Consider the following 16,858-nt stretch of genomic DNA (forward strand, 5'->3'; position numbering starts at 1 on the left):
TATGAATATTTTTACTCACAGTCAGGAAGAAGCAGTATAGTCCGCTTAGGCTAGTGCACCGGATAACTCACGCTTGGACGAGTGTTTTGCACACATGAAATAAGCACTCTATGCAATACAGGTATTAGCGCGTCTATAACGCGCGTGCAAACCAGCACCAATTGTATGTAAATTCCATTTAAATGATTCCATTAGCTATTACCCTCCAATGCAGTAACATAAGTCCAAAACTTGTGTGTCCATAATGAGTTTTTTTATGTTTGAAATTTTGTGCCAGCCCTGTCCCTGGCATTATTGTACTAGTGCTAGCAATAGCTGATAGTTTGTGAAGGCTTCCCTGCCATTGAAACCATGGAATCATAAGAACATAAGGCTTGCTATATTGGGTCAGACCAAGAGTCTATCAAGCCCAGTATCCTGTTTCTAACAGTGACCAAGCCAGGTCACAAGATTCCAAGCTGTCTATCTTAAGAATAAGCAATGGATTTATGCAAATCTACCTTAATAATTGTTAATAGACTTTTCCTTAAGGAACTTGTCCAAACCTTTTTAAAATGCAGCTATATTAATAGCTTTCACCACATTCTCTGGGAACAAATTCCAGAGCTTAATTATGCATTGAGTAAAAAAATATTTTCTCTTATTAGTTTTATATGTATTACCCATTGTGTAGCCCCTGGTCTTTGTATTTTTCAAAAGAGTAAACAACTGATTAACGTTTACTCGTTCCATTCCACTCATTTTATAGACCTCTAAGATATCTCCCCTGAGCTGTCTCTTCTCTAAGCTGAAGAGTCCTAACCTCTTTAGCTTTTCTTCATTGGGGAATTGTTCCATCCTTTTATCATCTTGGTTGCCCTTCTTTGTACCTCTTCTAATTCTGCTATATCTTTCTTGAGATGGGCGATGTGGTGTTCAGTTCTGGTCACAATACTCAAGATGAGGTTGCACCATGGAGTGATACAGAGCCATTATGATATTTTCTGTTTTATTCTCCATTCCTTTCCTAATAATTCCTAGTATTCTATTTGCTTTCTTGGCAGCTGCTGCTGCACACTGAGCAGAATATTTCAACATATTTTCAATGATGACACCAGATCCTTTTCCTGAGTGGTGACTCCTAATGTGGAACCTTGCATTTTGTAATTATAATTTGGGTTACTTTTCTCTAAGTGCATCACTTTGCACTTGTGTACATTAAATTTAGTTTGATATTTACATGCCCAGTCTCCCAGTTTTGCAATGTCCTCTTGCAATTTTTCACAATCTGACTGTGATTTAACAACTTTGAATAATTTTGTGTCATCAGTAAATTTGATCACCTCACTTGTTGTTCATAAATATATTTAAAAGCAGTGGCCCCAGAACAGATCCCTGGGGCACTCCACTATTCACCTTTTTCCTTTGGGGCAGATTTTGTAAACTGCGTGTGCGGGGTACATTTGTGCGGCTACCCGGCGCACAAAAGCGGGTACATACTTGTGCACCTTGCGTGCGCCGAGCCCTAGGGGAGCCCCGATGGCTTTCCCCGTTCCCCCCAACTTCCCCTCCCTTCCCTTCCCCTATCTAACCCACCCCCCACCTTGTTTTCAATAGTTATGCCTGCCTCTGGCAGGAGTAACTTGCGCGTGCCGGCTGGCTTCTGGCACGCCATCCCCCGGCACAGCCGCACTCCTGGAGGCCTCGGTCCCGCCCCTGGACCGGCACCCTGCCCCGACCTCGCCCCCTTCCCACCCCTTTTTCAAAGCCCCGGGACATACGTGCATCCTGGGGCTTGCGTGCGTCGCCGAGCCTATGCAAAATAGGCTCAGCGCGCACAGGAGCAGGTTTTCAGGGTTACGCTCATAACCCTTTGAAAATCTGCCCCTTTGGGAACATTTACCATTTAGCTATACTCTCTGTTTTCTATTTTTTAACCAGTTGGTAATCCACAATAGGACACTGCCAACTATCCCATGAGTTTCTAATGTCCTAAAAAGTCTCTCATGAGGGACTTTGTCAAATGCTTTCTGGAAATCTAGATACACTGTATCAACTGGCTCACCTTTAACCACATATTTGTTTATACCCTCAAAAAAATGTACCAAATTTGTGAGGGGTTTCAAGAGTGTCAGCTCAAAACATTTCTCTGTACGATGACAGGGCTGACCATATGAGCTGCTTCTAGGTCCTGCAGGGGAACTCCATCCCAAACTCCATCTGATTCACTTACCAGGGAATCTGAGGTCTATTAGATTCCATCAGCTTGTTCACATCTGCTAATGGCATTACATTGACCACCACCACCTGGGCTGCCTTGCTCTTGAGCTAGTGGCCAGGACTTCTGGAGTACCAGACATCTAGCTCTGGCCCTTGGTTTAAAACTGGACCTACTGGTTCTCCACTCCTGTGCCTGCTTCAGTTGCCCCAAGATCATAACTCTCCTCCTAAACAACAAACAATGAAAAAGGCTGAAAATATATTCCCTGCAGGAGAAAACTCTAAAAAGCCACCTGCTCGGACTACTCCTAACCTCCCAAGAGAGAGGGAAAGTAGCTTTGTGATACTGGACTACTGGATATCACCCTCAGAAGAGTTCAATTTAAATGAGATGCATATAGGTCTATACCCAGATCAGTTGCCCTGGAACTTAGGACCTGCAGAACAGATGGTGCTAAGGGTGGACATGGAAACAGATCAGGACATTGAGATTAAGGCTGTCAGCCTTCGCAGCCCAAGGGCATAAGACCACTTTCTTCTTTGGATAAAGACAGCTTCCCTACACACCAGAGATTGGGAAGGACTAATTGCTGTCTGAGATACTCAGTCTAAGGTTTCCACATCTGCATAACCCTCATAGTGGCTGCATGGATTTCATGCTCTGACTCTACCCAAGTAGTCAGATGTCAGACTAAAGGAGGAAAAAGAGTTCCTCCCTGCACAGGAAGGTCTTTACTATCTCTTCCCTATAACATAAGAAATTGCCATGCTGTGTCAGACCAAGGATCCATCAAGCCCAGCATCCTGTTTCCAACAGAGGCCAAACCAGGCCACAAGAACCTGGCAATTACACAAACATCAAGAAAATCCCAAGCTACTGATGCAATTAATAGCAGTGGCTATTCCCTAAGGGGCAGATTTTTAAAATTACGCACGCTACCCGACATGCACAAATGTATATCCGATTTTATAACATGCGCATGCTGCCGTACGCATGTTATAAAATCCGTGGTCGGCGCGCGCAAGGAGGTGCACACGTGCACCTTTCACGCACTGAGCCCTAGGGGAGGCCCGATTGCTTTCCCCGTTCCCTCCAAGGCCACTCTGAAATTGGAGCGGCCTTGGAGGGAACTTTTTTTTTTATTCCCCCCCCACCCCTCAGCCCTACCTAAATCCCTCCCCCCCCCACCTTATTTTGTTGAGTGACGCCTGCCTCTGGCAGGCGTAACTTGCACGCACTATCTGCCGGCTGTCTGCCACAGGACAGGCTCCGACACAGGCCACTGTGTCGGGGCACTTGGCCATGCTCCCGGACCGCCGCCACGCCCCCAGAACGCCCCGGCACGGACACGGCCCTGGCCACGCCCCGCCCATTTTTGAGCGTCCTGGGGCTTGCACGCGCTACCGAGCCTATCCAAAATAGGCTCGGCGTGCGCAGGGGAGGGTTTTAAGGGTTATGCACGTAACTCTTTTAAAATCCGCCCCAAAGTAAACTTGATTAATAGCAGTTAATGGACTTCTCCTCTAAGAACTTATCCAAACCTTTTTTGACCCCAGCTACACTAACTGCACTAACCAAATCCTCTAGCAACAAATTCCAGAGCTTAATTGTGCGTTGAGTGAAAAAGAACTTTTTCTGATTAGTCTTAAATGTGCTACTTGCTAACTTCATGGAATGCCCCCTAGTCCTTCTATTATCCGAAAGTGTAAATAACCGAGCCACATCTACTCATTCAAGACCTCTCATGATCTTAAAGACCTCTATCATATCCCCCCCTCAGCTGTCTCTTCTCCAAGCTGAACAGCCCTAACCTCTTCAGCCTATCCTCATAGGGGAGCTGTTCCATCCCCTTTATCATTTTGGTTGCCCTTCTCTGTACCTTCTCTATCGCAACTATATCTTTTTTGAGATGCGGTGACCAGAATTGTACACAGTATTCAATATGCGGTCTCACCATGGAGCGATACAGAGACATTATGACATTTTCTGTTTTATTAACTGTTCCCTTCCTAATAATTCCTAACATTCTGTTTGCTTTTTTGACTGCTGCAGCACACTGAGCTGAAGATTTCAAAGTATTATCCACTATGATGCCTAGATCTTTTTCCTGGGTGGTAGCTCCTAATATGGAACCTAACATCATGAAACTACAGCAAAGGTTATTTTTTCCTATATGCAACACCCTGCACTTCTCCACATTAAATTTCATCTGCCATTTGGATGCCCAATCTTCCAGTTGTGTAAGGTTCTCCTGTAACGTATCACAATCCGACTGTGATTTAACAACTTTGAATAATTTTGTATCATCCGCAAATTTGATAAGCTCACTCATCGTATTCTTTTCTAGATCATTTATAATAACATAGGTAAGCAAGTCTTTGCAGGTAAGGTATTAAAGCTCCCCAGGTCATTCCCCCTATCCCGAACCATCTAATTTTCCATTTCTTGATGTCCAAAGTCAGGTTTACTCCGTATGGACGCTTTGCCGCTCAGCGTTCTGCCCATTTCATGAAAGTGGCCCACGATCCAAGCACATTCCTACTCCCCATAAACCCCATTCGAGTCTGCAAAATAAAAAACTTAGATTAACCACTGAATGTGTCCCCAATCCCTTCTCCTATTTCCTCACATATGATTGGTATGCCTTGGATCGCCATCTCCCAATGGACTGTGTCATCCGAACGGGCAATCCAAGCTCCACAGCCGTAGTGGCCGCTCCTATACGGAAAGAATGGGATGTGAAGTATTCAGCTTCCCATCCCAAACCTTCTACCACCCATTTGAGAATCTTTGAAAACTGGTCAATGGCGATCCATCCGAATGCACTAAAAACAAACCCTCTGCTTCTGGTTGTACTCGTGTGAATGCTTGCGTTGTCTGCACTGAACACACCAACTCATCCCGCACCAAGACTAACAAAATCCACTGACCTCTCCCTCTGTGATCCATTTTTGATTTATGTATAAACAAAGTTTATACATAAACCCAAACGTGATGTGCTCGCAGCTCGTTGCCATCCTGTACTTTGGAGCGAGCCATTAATTCGCTCACCCGCATTGCTCCAAAAAATGCAAGTGCAAATGCTGTTCGAAAGAGCAGAACCTCGTATTGTGACCAACACACCCTTCTCCAATTCTCCTGTTTATCAGTAGCTCGGAATACCGAATTGACTTTTGGCCATTTCCTCATTGCCCAACCACCCACACCCCGCTTTACCAAAAAAACCCTTAATAGGATTTCCCCATCCCCCAATTTCTGAAAAAACGAAAATCCCATTAACTTCGACCGCACTGACGCAAGGGAATATCCATTCCACCTTGCCCACAGTATGAATTGAACAATCTCGTATTCGCCCCACCAATCCTACCCCTCCATCCTATCGATTGCAGAAAACGAGACACTACTCCTTTGCCCATCACATATGACTTCCACGTAGACGGCGCCATGGATTGCCAAATCAATCCCCATGTTTTGGACATCCCAACATCCACAGGTGCTCTGGGAATGGCTCTCCAGTCAATCTCACTTGTGGTGCCACCGCTCGAAAGATGTCCCATTTAAAACGAGAAAGAGCATCCACAATTACAATTTGAGCACCAGGGACATGTCTAGCCGTTACAGTCACATTCCACTGCAAACACAATAATACTAACTCAACGCAAACAACTGAGACCATGTAAACACCTTGCTGCCTGCCGTTAATTACTTGAACTACCCCTAAGTTGTCACACCACAACCCAACTCTTTTATTCTGAAGTCTATGTCCCCCAAATCACAAGCGCTACCACTATGGGAAACAACTCTAGAAAAGTGATGTTCTTTGTAAGGCCCCTTTTTTCCAAACCTTCAGCCATCCCTCCGCACAACTTGAAAGTAAACACCAAAACCGAATGCCCCCGCTGCAATCCGAGTACAACTCCAAGTCCCCATTAGATACTACCCCTTCTTGCATTAGACTCACTCCGTTAAAGGATTCTAAAAAGGTCTCCCAAACCCCCAGTTCATCCTTTACATTCCACTTCACCCTGATAAAGTGATGGCCTGCTTTCACGCCGATGGTCGTCGCTGACAACCTGCGTATGAACGCACTACCCATCGGGATCAATCTGCACGCGAAGTTAAGCGAACCAATCAAGGACTGCATCTTTCTTAAAGTTACCTTGGTTGCCCTCCTCACCTCCTTCACCAGTTCCCACAGATTCACCACTTTATCCCATGGCAAACGCGACACCATACTCACTGAATCTAACTCATCCCTAAGAACGTAGCTTAGTAGTCGGACCCTCTGTTTTATCATGCGCTATAGGGGCTCCTAACAAAATGGTTTTACTTGCCAAAAAGCCTTCTAACTGATCTTGACATGAACTAGAGTGACTCGACCCACGAAAAAACATCATCCAAGTAATGTAACATATCAGTACACCCTGTATATCTCGTATGAACCCCACTGTATAAACGTGCTAATGCCTCGAAGAAGGCGCAAGAAATTGCACAACCCATGGGCAAGCAACGATCCCACGTAATACCCTCCCTCAAATACAAAACCTAACAATGGAAAACTCACAGGATGATTAGGTAACAAATGAAATGCGGATTCTATGTCCGCCTTCGCTAACAAAGCACCTTTGCCTGCCACTCTCACTAAGTCAATCGCCGCAATAAAAGAAGCATAACGAACAGTACATGCTTTCCTAGGGATAAAATCATTCACCAACGATCCCGCCGGATATGATAAATCAACCTAAACTTCCCCGGGGCCTTCTGGTATGACTGCCAACGGTGACAAATGCTTGTTTTCAAATGGCGGCTCTGCAAATGGCCCCACAACCCTCCCCAACTGAATCTCGGATCTCAGCTTAACCCACGCCACTTCTGCCATCTTAACTGCTGACCTAGCGTTACACGCTCTCCCTCCCCTACCTGGACCCTCATAAGGAATATGAAAACCAAACCTAAAACCAACGCTCAAAAATCCAGCTGCCTCCGCATCCGGATAACGCTGTAACCAACTTTGTAATACAGAAAGAACAACTGGAGAACCCGCTTTATGTTGCAAAACCTCATGATTTTCCTCCCTTTGCATTGGTGACCCCTTGCCCTTGAGGACACTTTGAGACTGGGTGTGCTCCACCACATCCCGTGCACACATGCCTAAATTTACATTCTGGGAAAAAACAGGTAAGTTTGTTGTATCGCCAGCAGACATTTGACCCTCCCATTACGGCTTTGTTCTCACCTTCCAACTTCCTAACACACCCCGCCTGTGTACCACTACTAACTCCTCCTGCCCCTGCACTTTTAAGTGAATTTGCACCCTTAATGGTTATCTGAGTTAACCAGAGGGGTATGTCTTGCATTCCCTATGACATGAATCGGTTGCCCACCATCTTATCGTGAAATTTCTCATCATAGTTGAGCCAAGCCCAACCTTCATAATCCTTAAACGCTCCCAAAATGCTGTCTGTATAAGACAGCAATGCACCGTTTTGACTCGGGTTGAAGTGCCCCACCACGCTGGCCAATCTAAAAAAAAAACCCCACACCCAATTAACCACATTTTTTGCTACCCTTGGCCCTGACCTCACTCTTTTTTATTTTTTCTTTCCTTTCTTCTTATCCTTCCTGTCCCCCTTTCACCCCTCTAGTAGTTTAAAAATGTTCACATACTTCCTTTTTTTAATACGCCTCACCAAACGCTTAGGCACCTCCTCCCATAACTCTGTTAATGATGCCAAAGCCGGGTGACCCATATCCTGCCTAGGGCCTTCCTCTAATACCACCCTCCGTAATGGTCCAGACTCTCTGGAGCTGGTGGACGATGAAGACGAACTAGAAGATGAACTATAAATGTCCCTCCTTTTACACCGCCCTGCTGAATGTGATCCCCGCTCTGCTTCACCCCTGTTCTTACCTGTCCCCAAAGTTGCTGAGCTGCTTCCTTGTGTCTCCTCTGCATGCGCCGCCGCTTTCCTAGGAACATGCCCCTCCTATGCTCGTGGGCACTCAGTCTCCTTCCATGCCTCCTGCCTCAACGTTCCTGGAAAAAACCCCTTCCGATGCACCTGCAACAAAAGATGCCCCAGCTCCTACCCACCCCATATCCGACGCTTTCATCCTTCTCCACTTCACCCCCACCTACAGGACACTGTAACCCACCCATCGTAACCCTACCCCCGCTCAATTGACACCTTAACCCTTGCTGTACTGACCCCATCAAAAAAACCACAGTCCCCCCCCCCCCTTCTCCCTAAATCCGACGGCCAACTTCCCACCACACCCATGCCACCCTGTTCCATCCCCTCCCATTGCAAATCGGTTACTGACATAATGTCCTAAAATATCTGCTATCAGCTCAGCCTCAGAAAAACCTCCCATACCCGCTGTTTCCTGCACTATGCGTGCCCCAGGGTACATCTCCCTGCTCCTCGTGCCCCCCTGTCGCGCCCCCACCTTTTCCACTGTCACCTCCACACCCCCTCTTCTAACTGCCCGCTTACCCCTCCCTCGTGTACCACCCACCCTCCTGAGTGGCGATTCACCTGAAGGTATGTGACCGGGAGACAATGTACCTGCCCACCCCTTCAAACATTGAGCTACAACCTTCTGCTGTAATACCTCCCTCTTTTTTCTCAACGGCACCTTGCCTTTTCCCGCTCCTCTACCCTCCTTTACTTTCTTGCCCTTGCCAACGTTTACTCCTTGTGAGATGCGTGGTAGGCCACGTGCAGCCATACCAGCACTAGCAGACTCCGTCGAAAATACTACCAGAGGAAAAACCGCGGGGGGGGGGAGGAGTCGCATTGCCCGAGGCTCAGCAGCGGCATCGGGGAACCCGGGAACAGCACATCTACCGCTGAAGCATTCAAAATTAACTCATCCCCCATGCCGAAGGAAGCTTCGCTGGGCAGGGAAATGCCAAGGGGGAAGGGAGGGACTGCAGCCATCGTGTCGGCCGACTCGGGGCCGCTCTAGCCGGAGTCCGACACACGTTCGTGTGAGGCCACTGCCATATGGACGACCCCTGCCGCGCCTGGGAGGAACTGTGGAACAAACCCTGGGGGGGAATCTGAGGGGGCTGCCACGCAACGCTGTCGGAACTCACCCTGGGCTGCATGAGGGAGCCGGGACCCTCCCGAGTGCTGGGTAGGAGGCCGTCGCTCGTCCGGCCGCCATTTCTGGAATGGGAGGATCACCTTGCTCTCACCCGCACCTCATGCTGCCTCCGACAAAAAACAAAACCTTCTCACGCCGAAAAAATCGCCACAAAAACCGCTGGAGTCAGCGCAAGCTGCAAAGCAAAACAAGCTGCTGCCTTTTGCCTTGCTTCTGACTGACTGAGCAATGCTCGCACAAAAACGCGCGAAGGCTCATGTTGTCCCTGGCAACCAATGACACAGCAGCAATTCAAAAATTGCTGCCGCCATCATTGCATACCTCACAGCATTCCCCCCCCCCCCCCGCCTTCAGCTCCCTCTGCTTACCCCATGTTATTTCCAGCATCATGGGACAAGCCCACGATGCCTCCATATATTGAAAAGCACTGGTCCAAGAACAGATCCCAAATACAGGCACTCCACTATTTACCCTTTTCCACTGAGAAAATTGACCATTTAATCCTACTCTCAGTTTCCTGTCTTTTAACCAGTTTGTAATCAATGAAAGGACATCGGCTCCTATCCCATGACATTTTAGTTTTCTTAGAAGCCTCTCATGAGGGACTTTGTCAAACGCCTTCTGAAAATCCAAATACACTACATCTACCGGTTCACCTTTATCCACATGTTTATTAACCCCTTCAAAAAAATGAAGCAGATTTGTTAGGCAAGATTTCCCTTGGGTAAATCCATGTTGACTGTGTTCCATTAAACCATGTCTTTCTATATGCTCTACGATTTTGATCTTCAGAATAGTTTCCACTATTTTCCCGGTACTGAAGTCAGGTTCACTGGTTTATATTTTCCTGGATCGCTCCTGGAGCCCTTTTTGTTGTGTTCCACGCCTGTGGACGGCCACGGGTGCAGCCCCCTACCATGCCTGCGGCGGCGACCCACCGCGGGAGTTCCAGGAGAAGCCCCGGATCCAACGTCCCTCGGTCTGACATGGACCCCGATGCTGGTCGCCAGGTGGGGAGCCGTCCCTGCTCCTCCCTCGCGGCGTCCAGCGGCGTTTCCTCCGTGGAGGAAATCCAAGATGGCTGCCGCCATCCTTAGGTGCGAGGCCACGCCCCCTTCTCAGATTTAAAGGGACCTGATCCCTTTAACTAGACTCACCTGTTTCCTATGAGCCAGAGCAGAGGAAGTATAAAAGGAGACTTCCTCTGCTCATTCCTTGACTTGGCAACTTCCGTGGTTAGTCAGGTCTGCTTGCTTCGGTGAGTTCTTGTGCTTTGGATCCTTGTTCCTGTTTCGTCTTGGTGTTCCTGGTTCCTGACTTCAGATCGGCTAGCGATGATTCCTGGTATTGACTTCGGATTGGCAAGCGGTGATCCCTCGGTGTGTGACCTCAGTCTGGTAAGTGACGACCCTCTGGCACTTGACCCCTGACTTCACCTTGACCATCGTCTCTAAGTCCCAGCGGCCCGGGTCCCTACAGGCTCCTCCTGGGGGGACCGTGGGCGTCCAGGGGTGAAGCTCCAGTCAGCCCTTGCACCGAACTTCTTGACCTCTCAAAGTTCTGCCTAAGTCCCAGCTGTCTGGGTCCCTTCGGGCTCCTCCTGGGGGGACTGTGGACTTCCAGTGGCGAAGACACACTTCCTCCTTCGACGTCACGACTCTTCATCTGCCTCCACAGTTGCCTCAGTCTCCAGTGCCGAGGGTCAGCTAGTCACGTCTTCTGTTTCTGCCTCGCCACCCGACGGGAGAACCTACGGATCTTCCTCCTAAGGTATTCCATCCTCCCAAGGGTTCACAGCCTGAGCATAACACTTTTTAACTATTGGGGTTACATTGGCCACTCTCCAGTCTTCAGGTACAATGGATGATTTTAATGATACGTTACAAATTTTAACTAAAAGATCAGAAATTTCATTTTCGAGTTACAATTATTTTCCTCATTTTTTTTTTTCAAAATATTTTTTATTAACAGGGAAGGTGGTACATCAAAAACCAAAACAGTGTCCATCCGGATCACAAGATACAAATAACAAATCATTTTGACCATGAAACCAAAACAAGTAGGAAGTCACACAGTACCATCAGCCCCTGGCTTTCAATTTCCTCCCCAACCCGTCCACCCCTTCCTCCCTCCCTACCTTGCACGCCCCATGCACACCACAGACATCCCGCATACACACCTTACTTCCCTCCCCCCCCCCCCCCCCCCACGTCCCTGGGGGACCAGAGCAATGTGAATCCATTAAGGTACAGTCCATCTTGTAAAGGCTTGGGAAAGGCATTGAAGCATTTGGTCCAACAGGCACAGTAAATACTATCCAGTTGTTGCCTGCCAGCCAGAAAGTCCAACCTTTCCCAGTTGCGCTAAAGAAGCCATTCTGCCAAACCAGGCAGCAGCTGAGGGCACAGTCAACGGCTTTGATCAGTCAGCCAAGATAGTCAGACAGGCCATCATAATAGCCACTCGTTCAAATTTAGCCTTCGATGGACCCCCGGGCTGAGGCCCAGGCAATGTGCTGGACAACAGTATGCGGCCAGTAATGTCGAGGGACACTCCAACACAAGCTCCAACCACATCGAGAACCGTCATCCAGAAAGGTCTCAGTAAGGGGCAGTCAAACAGCCGGTGGAGCAACATGCCATCCGGCACACCGCACTTAATACAAAGGGCTGACATAGCCAGTCGCATTTTATACCGCCGGACATCATCATAATACAGGCAGTGCAAGATTTTAAATTGTACTTCCCGGAGGCCAAGGTCGGGCAGAGTCCTGTAGAGAGCCTTAAACCAAGCTGAGATCTGTTGCAGTATAATAGTAGAGCACAAAGCTGTAGACGAGTGGGCTGCCAAACGGGTAGTGTGCTCGATGGCCCGAAGCTGTTGTCCAAGCTTTTTCCAGCCCATAATAGTGTTCGCTAAGCAGGCTGTGTCAAAAAGAGTGTTTGCAAACTTTATTTCGGCTGCTAGTGTGGTGGATGTCCAGGCAAAAGATTGCAAGTATTGACGTGCTTGGAGGAAAGCATAGAACTGCTTCATGGGCACTTGAAAGGTGAGTGCCAGGGTAGCAAAGTCCAGCAAAAGATGAGATTCAGGATCAAACATATGAAAAGCAAACAGTACCCCCTTATCTGCCCATGATTGAAATATTGGTCTGCTGTCCTGGCCTGGCAAAAATTCTGGGTTACCCACAAAGGGGAGCAGCAGAGACCTAACCCCGGTCATATTGCTCAGTCGGAGTACCCATCACCAGACCTTAATCCATGGGTATAATAACACGTGGGGATAGTGCACAGTTTGGCGGTGCCATGCACTAACCTGAAGGAGGCTCAAAGGGGACCCCCGGGGCCGTCATACGAGTCAACATCCCTGCATCACAATAATGATAGGACCCTGTGAGCCACCAGAGTTGGCAGGCTATGTTATAAAGCCGAAAATCCAGTATATTGAGCCCTCCCTGCTCCCTAGGGTGTTCCAGCACTGTATATGCAAGGAGCGCGTGGCATCCCCGCCACAGGAAATGCTGTATACTAGAGTGTAACAAGTAGAGGATTTTAGGGGTACCAACACCATCTTTACTAGGGGCACACCGCCCAAACAGGGAGAGCGGCAGTGGGAGCCAAAGAGTCAATTGGGACTGTAGTCGGGAAATACAGGGGGAAATGTTTAAGGCATATAACTGCTTCAAATCCCGTGGAATCCAGACCCCAAGATATTTAATTTTCCCTGGAGCCCACCTAAAAGGAAAGGGTCCACCCCATGTATCCAGGAGACTGGCTTTTAAGACTAGAGGGGCACTCCATGAAGTTAGCATGGGGCACATTTAAAACTAATCGGAGAAAGTTCTTTTTTACTCAACGCACAATTAAACTCTGGAATTTGTTGCCAGAAAATGTGGTTCGTGCAGTTAGTATAGCTGTGTTTAAAAAAGGATTGGATAAGTTCTTGGAGGAGAAGTCCATTACCTGCTATTAAGTTCACTTAGAGAATAGCCACTGCCATTAGCAATGGTTACATGGAATAGACTTAGTTTTTGGGTACTTGCCAGGTTCTTATGGCCTGGATTGGCCACTGTTGGAAACAGGATGCTGGGCTTGATGGACCCTTGGTCTGACTCAGTATGGCATTTTCTTATGTTCTTATGTTTATGTTCTTATTTTTAGACCCGCCACCAGGTGGAATTGGTCAAAAAGGGCAATAATAGCGGGCACACTGGTGCGTGGCCTGCTGACAAAAAGTAAGATGTCATCAGCGAACAATGCGTTTTTAGTGGGTGGCCATCTACACTAATCCCGCTAATAGCCCGCTCTTTTCGGAGGCAAATAGCCAGAGGCTCCAGGGCCAGCACAAATAATAAGGGTGAAAGGGGGCAACATTGGTGGACCCCACAGCGGATAGAGAAGGGCCCCGTAGGCAGGCCATTAAGCCAGATAGTGGCGCTCGGGTTACAGTAGAGAATACGCAACCACTGAAGATATATGCCCGTAAAGCCATACTTCTGCAGCACCCAAAACATATACTCCCAAGACAGAGAGTCAAACACCTTTTCGGCGTCTAGGCTCAGGATCAGTACTTCCATGTCTACCTGGTAGCTTAATACCGCTAACAAATGGCGGACGTTCCGCACCCCCTGACGGCTCACCACAAACCCAGTTTGGTCCTCATGAATAAGGAATGGTAATATAGAGTTTAAGCAAGTGGCAAGGACAGAGGCCAGAATTTTGACATCCACATTCAACAATGATATAGGGCGACAGGACCCAACCTCCAAGGGGTCTTTACCCAGTTTTGGTAGGACAACAATGACAGATTGGTTCGAGGGTGGTGTCAGAGTATTTGTGTGCAAAACATCCTCATAGTAAGACTTTAAGGGGGATAGAACAGTAAAACATAGGATTTTGTAAAATTCTGATCCAAACCCATCCTGCCCCGCTGCTTTATCCAGCTTTAACTTGTGGATCACGGCATAGATCTCCTGTGTGGTGATAGGCCGATTTAAAGCAGCAAGGTGGTCCTGCGTCAAACGATGCCAATGAAGCCCATGAAATAATGTCTCCGCCACCTCCACATGTTATCATATAGAGACTGATAGTACTCCATAAATGGTGCCGCAATCGCATCAGGAGCAGTTTGCTGTATCCCATGCCTATCTCGTATCCCTGTCACTGATGCCCGTTGTCCCCGAGGCCGCACCAGACGAGACATCAGGCGGCTGGTCCTATTACCAAATTTATATAGTTGGTACTGATAATATTTGAGGGATTTCGAAGCTCTCTGGTGTAATAAACAATTGAGCGCTTCTTGAGCCCTATCTACATGGGCCTTAGCGTCAACCGATAAGTCTCCCATATGGGTGAGCTGGGCCGAATTGAGAACCTCAGTAAGTCGTAAAATCTCAGCATTACATCGGCGGTTTTTCTTTGCCACATAGGCCATTACAGCCCCCCCGCATGACCGCCTCCTAGCCTCCCACACCATCATAGGGGAAACCTCTGGCGTGATATTCCAGGCCAAGTATTCCTCCCAGTTTTGCTTCAAATATCCTTGGAATTCTGTATCTAAATAGAGGTCAGGTCGCATGCGCCAAGAAAAGGGAGGTCTAGTACCCAAGCCCCATCGGAGAATCAGAGTCACCGGGGCATGGTCTGACAGAGAAATGGTCCCTATAGTAGCATCTTGAACCCTAGGAAAACACTGATCTGAGACCAGCAGGTAGTCCAGCCTAGAGTAAGTGTGGTGTGGATTGGAGAAAAAGGTGAAATCCCATTCCTGTGGATGTAAAACCCGCCAGGCATCAATCAAGTGCAATTCCTTGCACAGAAAATTAATTCCCTCTGCCCCATCCGCCCCACTAGGAGGCTTGGGTGGATTGGTATTGATAAGCTTGTTGGCAACGGTGTTAAAATCGCCGCCCACCACCTAGCTATGATCTGAAAACTCCGCTAGCACAATTATCAAGGAAGCAAAAAACGCATGGGAGTATATGTTAGGGGCATAGACATTACAAAAGACAATCTTACGCTGATACAAGGTACCTGCCACTACAACATATCGCCCCTCCTCATCCCTGCAGGTGTGTGTAAGCTGAAATGGTAACCCTTTATGAACAAGGATGGCCACTCCCCATTGGCGTCAATTATAGGAGGAATAATAACATTGGCCTACCCAGTCCTTCTGCAATTTGGCATGCTCGCCGTCCCCAAGATGGGTTTCTTGTAAAAATGCTACTTGTGTTTTTATACGCTTAAACATAGCGTGTAATTTGGCCCTTTTTATCGGGGAGTGAATACCATCCACATTCATAGTTACGATTTTAACCTGTGCCATGATGTTGGAGAAACAGGAAATTTTCAACCCAGAGCCCGCTAAGGCCCCAGGTCCCACCTATACCAGTATCTCCGAGGCCTCCCAGACTAGGCCTCAGAGAGTAAGAAGTAAACATTATCATCACAAGTACCTTGGATATTAAATTCCAGCCCTGCAAACCCCGATCCCCCTTCGCCCAACCCCCCCCCCCCTCCCCCCCAACTACCACACACACTCAATCACACCAAACAACCTTAGAACATCCGGAACTAGGGCCCCCCCTCCTCCGGCCCCACTCCCAACTCCCAGAGTTGCGAGACGTTCCTATAGGTAAGTCACCCCACTCTGCGAACCTTTGAAATCACAAGTCAATAAAAGTCTCAAGGAGTAGGGAAGGCACTCCCCAATGTGAGCGACGGTTAGGCAGCCTGGGCGAGTTGATACAAGTGACATTTCCCCGTCAGTGCTTCCTATCCAGCATATGCGAGCTGCTCAAACCATAGGTAGAGGGAGAAGTTAAAAAGCAAAACCATCCACCAAAGCTGGCTTTCCCAACGGGCCCCGCGCAGCCACTCTATCAGGTCTCCACCAACAGGGAAGGAAAGAAGGAAGATAAAGCAGTACGGCAGCCTCAGCCACCTGGGCCCCCAAAAGAAAAAACTTCTGTACTCCACATGGTATGGATTAAGCCTAGCAAGGCCCCTTCCCCCAATAGTCCAACAAAATAAGGAAACTCGGGGTGCTGTTGGGCTGGGAGAAACCGTAGCTCGTTCAGGAGAACACTGTAGATATTCACTCTTCCTCTAATCGCGGAAGGGTCTCCAAGAATCAGTCCGCCTCCTCCCTGGAAGTAAAGAAGAGGTCTTTGTTTTCATGCTGAATCCAGAGTTTCGCCGGGTATAACAGGGCGAATCGGATCCCCCACTTATGGAGCGCTGTACATGCAGGGGCCATCGTTTTCCGCAGCACCGCAGTACTGGCTGAGAAATCATTAAACAAGAGCAGCCATTGACCTTTATATTCCACCAGCCCTTTCTGTTGGTAGGCCCGCAATAGCTGTGTCTTGTGATCCCAATTGATGATGTGGGCCATTACAGGACGTGGCCTCCCCTGGCCACACGATGTACCCGCTCACACTGAAGATGCTCGTTGGCCAGATCCAGGCCCACTTGCTGCGGGAGCCACTTCTCCACAAAGTCCTTCAGCTCCCCCCGTCCTGCACCACTTCAGGGAGGCCAATAA

The 16,858-nt window shown here is 48.2% G+C and overlaps 1 protein-coding gene across 3 annotated transcripts in view; it reads right to left on the bottom strand.

The window, feature by feature from the left end:
* The window catches only part of LOC115084718 (aryl hydrocarbon receptor repressor-like), a 304,930-nt gene that overhangs the window by 112,920 nt on the left and 175,152 nt on the right, over window positions 1-16,858 (bottom strand). Inside the window, exon 1 of one of the 3 annotated variants that reach the window (XM_029589945.1) lies at window positions 9,303-9,518. The exons of 1 other annotated variant lie outside the window; for it this stretch is intronic. In XM_029589945.1, the coding sequence (XP_029445805.1) occupies window positions 9,303-9,314 (12 nt within the window). In that variant the 5' untranslated portion in view covers window positions 9,315-9,518. Of the gene's footprint in view, window positions 1-8,111; window positions 8,255-9,302; window positions 9,519-16,858 lie in introns of those variants that run through there. One more of the 3 variants, XM_029589944.1, reaches the window with a different exon arrangement.

This window comes from Rhinatrema bivittatum, chromosome 2 (assembly GCF_901001135.1).
Source record: "Rhinatrema bivittatum chromosome 2, aRhiBiv1.1, whole genome shotgun sequence".
Taxonomy (NCBI): domain Eukaryota; kingdom Metazoa; phylum Chordata; class Amphibia; order Gymnophiona; family Rhinatrematidae; genus Rhinatrema; species Rhinatrema bivittatum.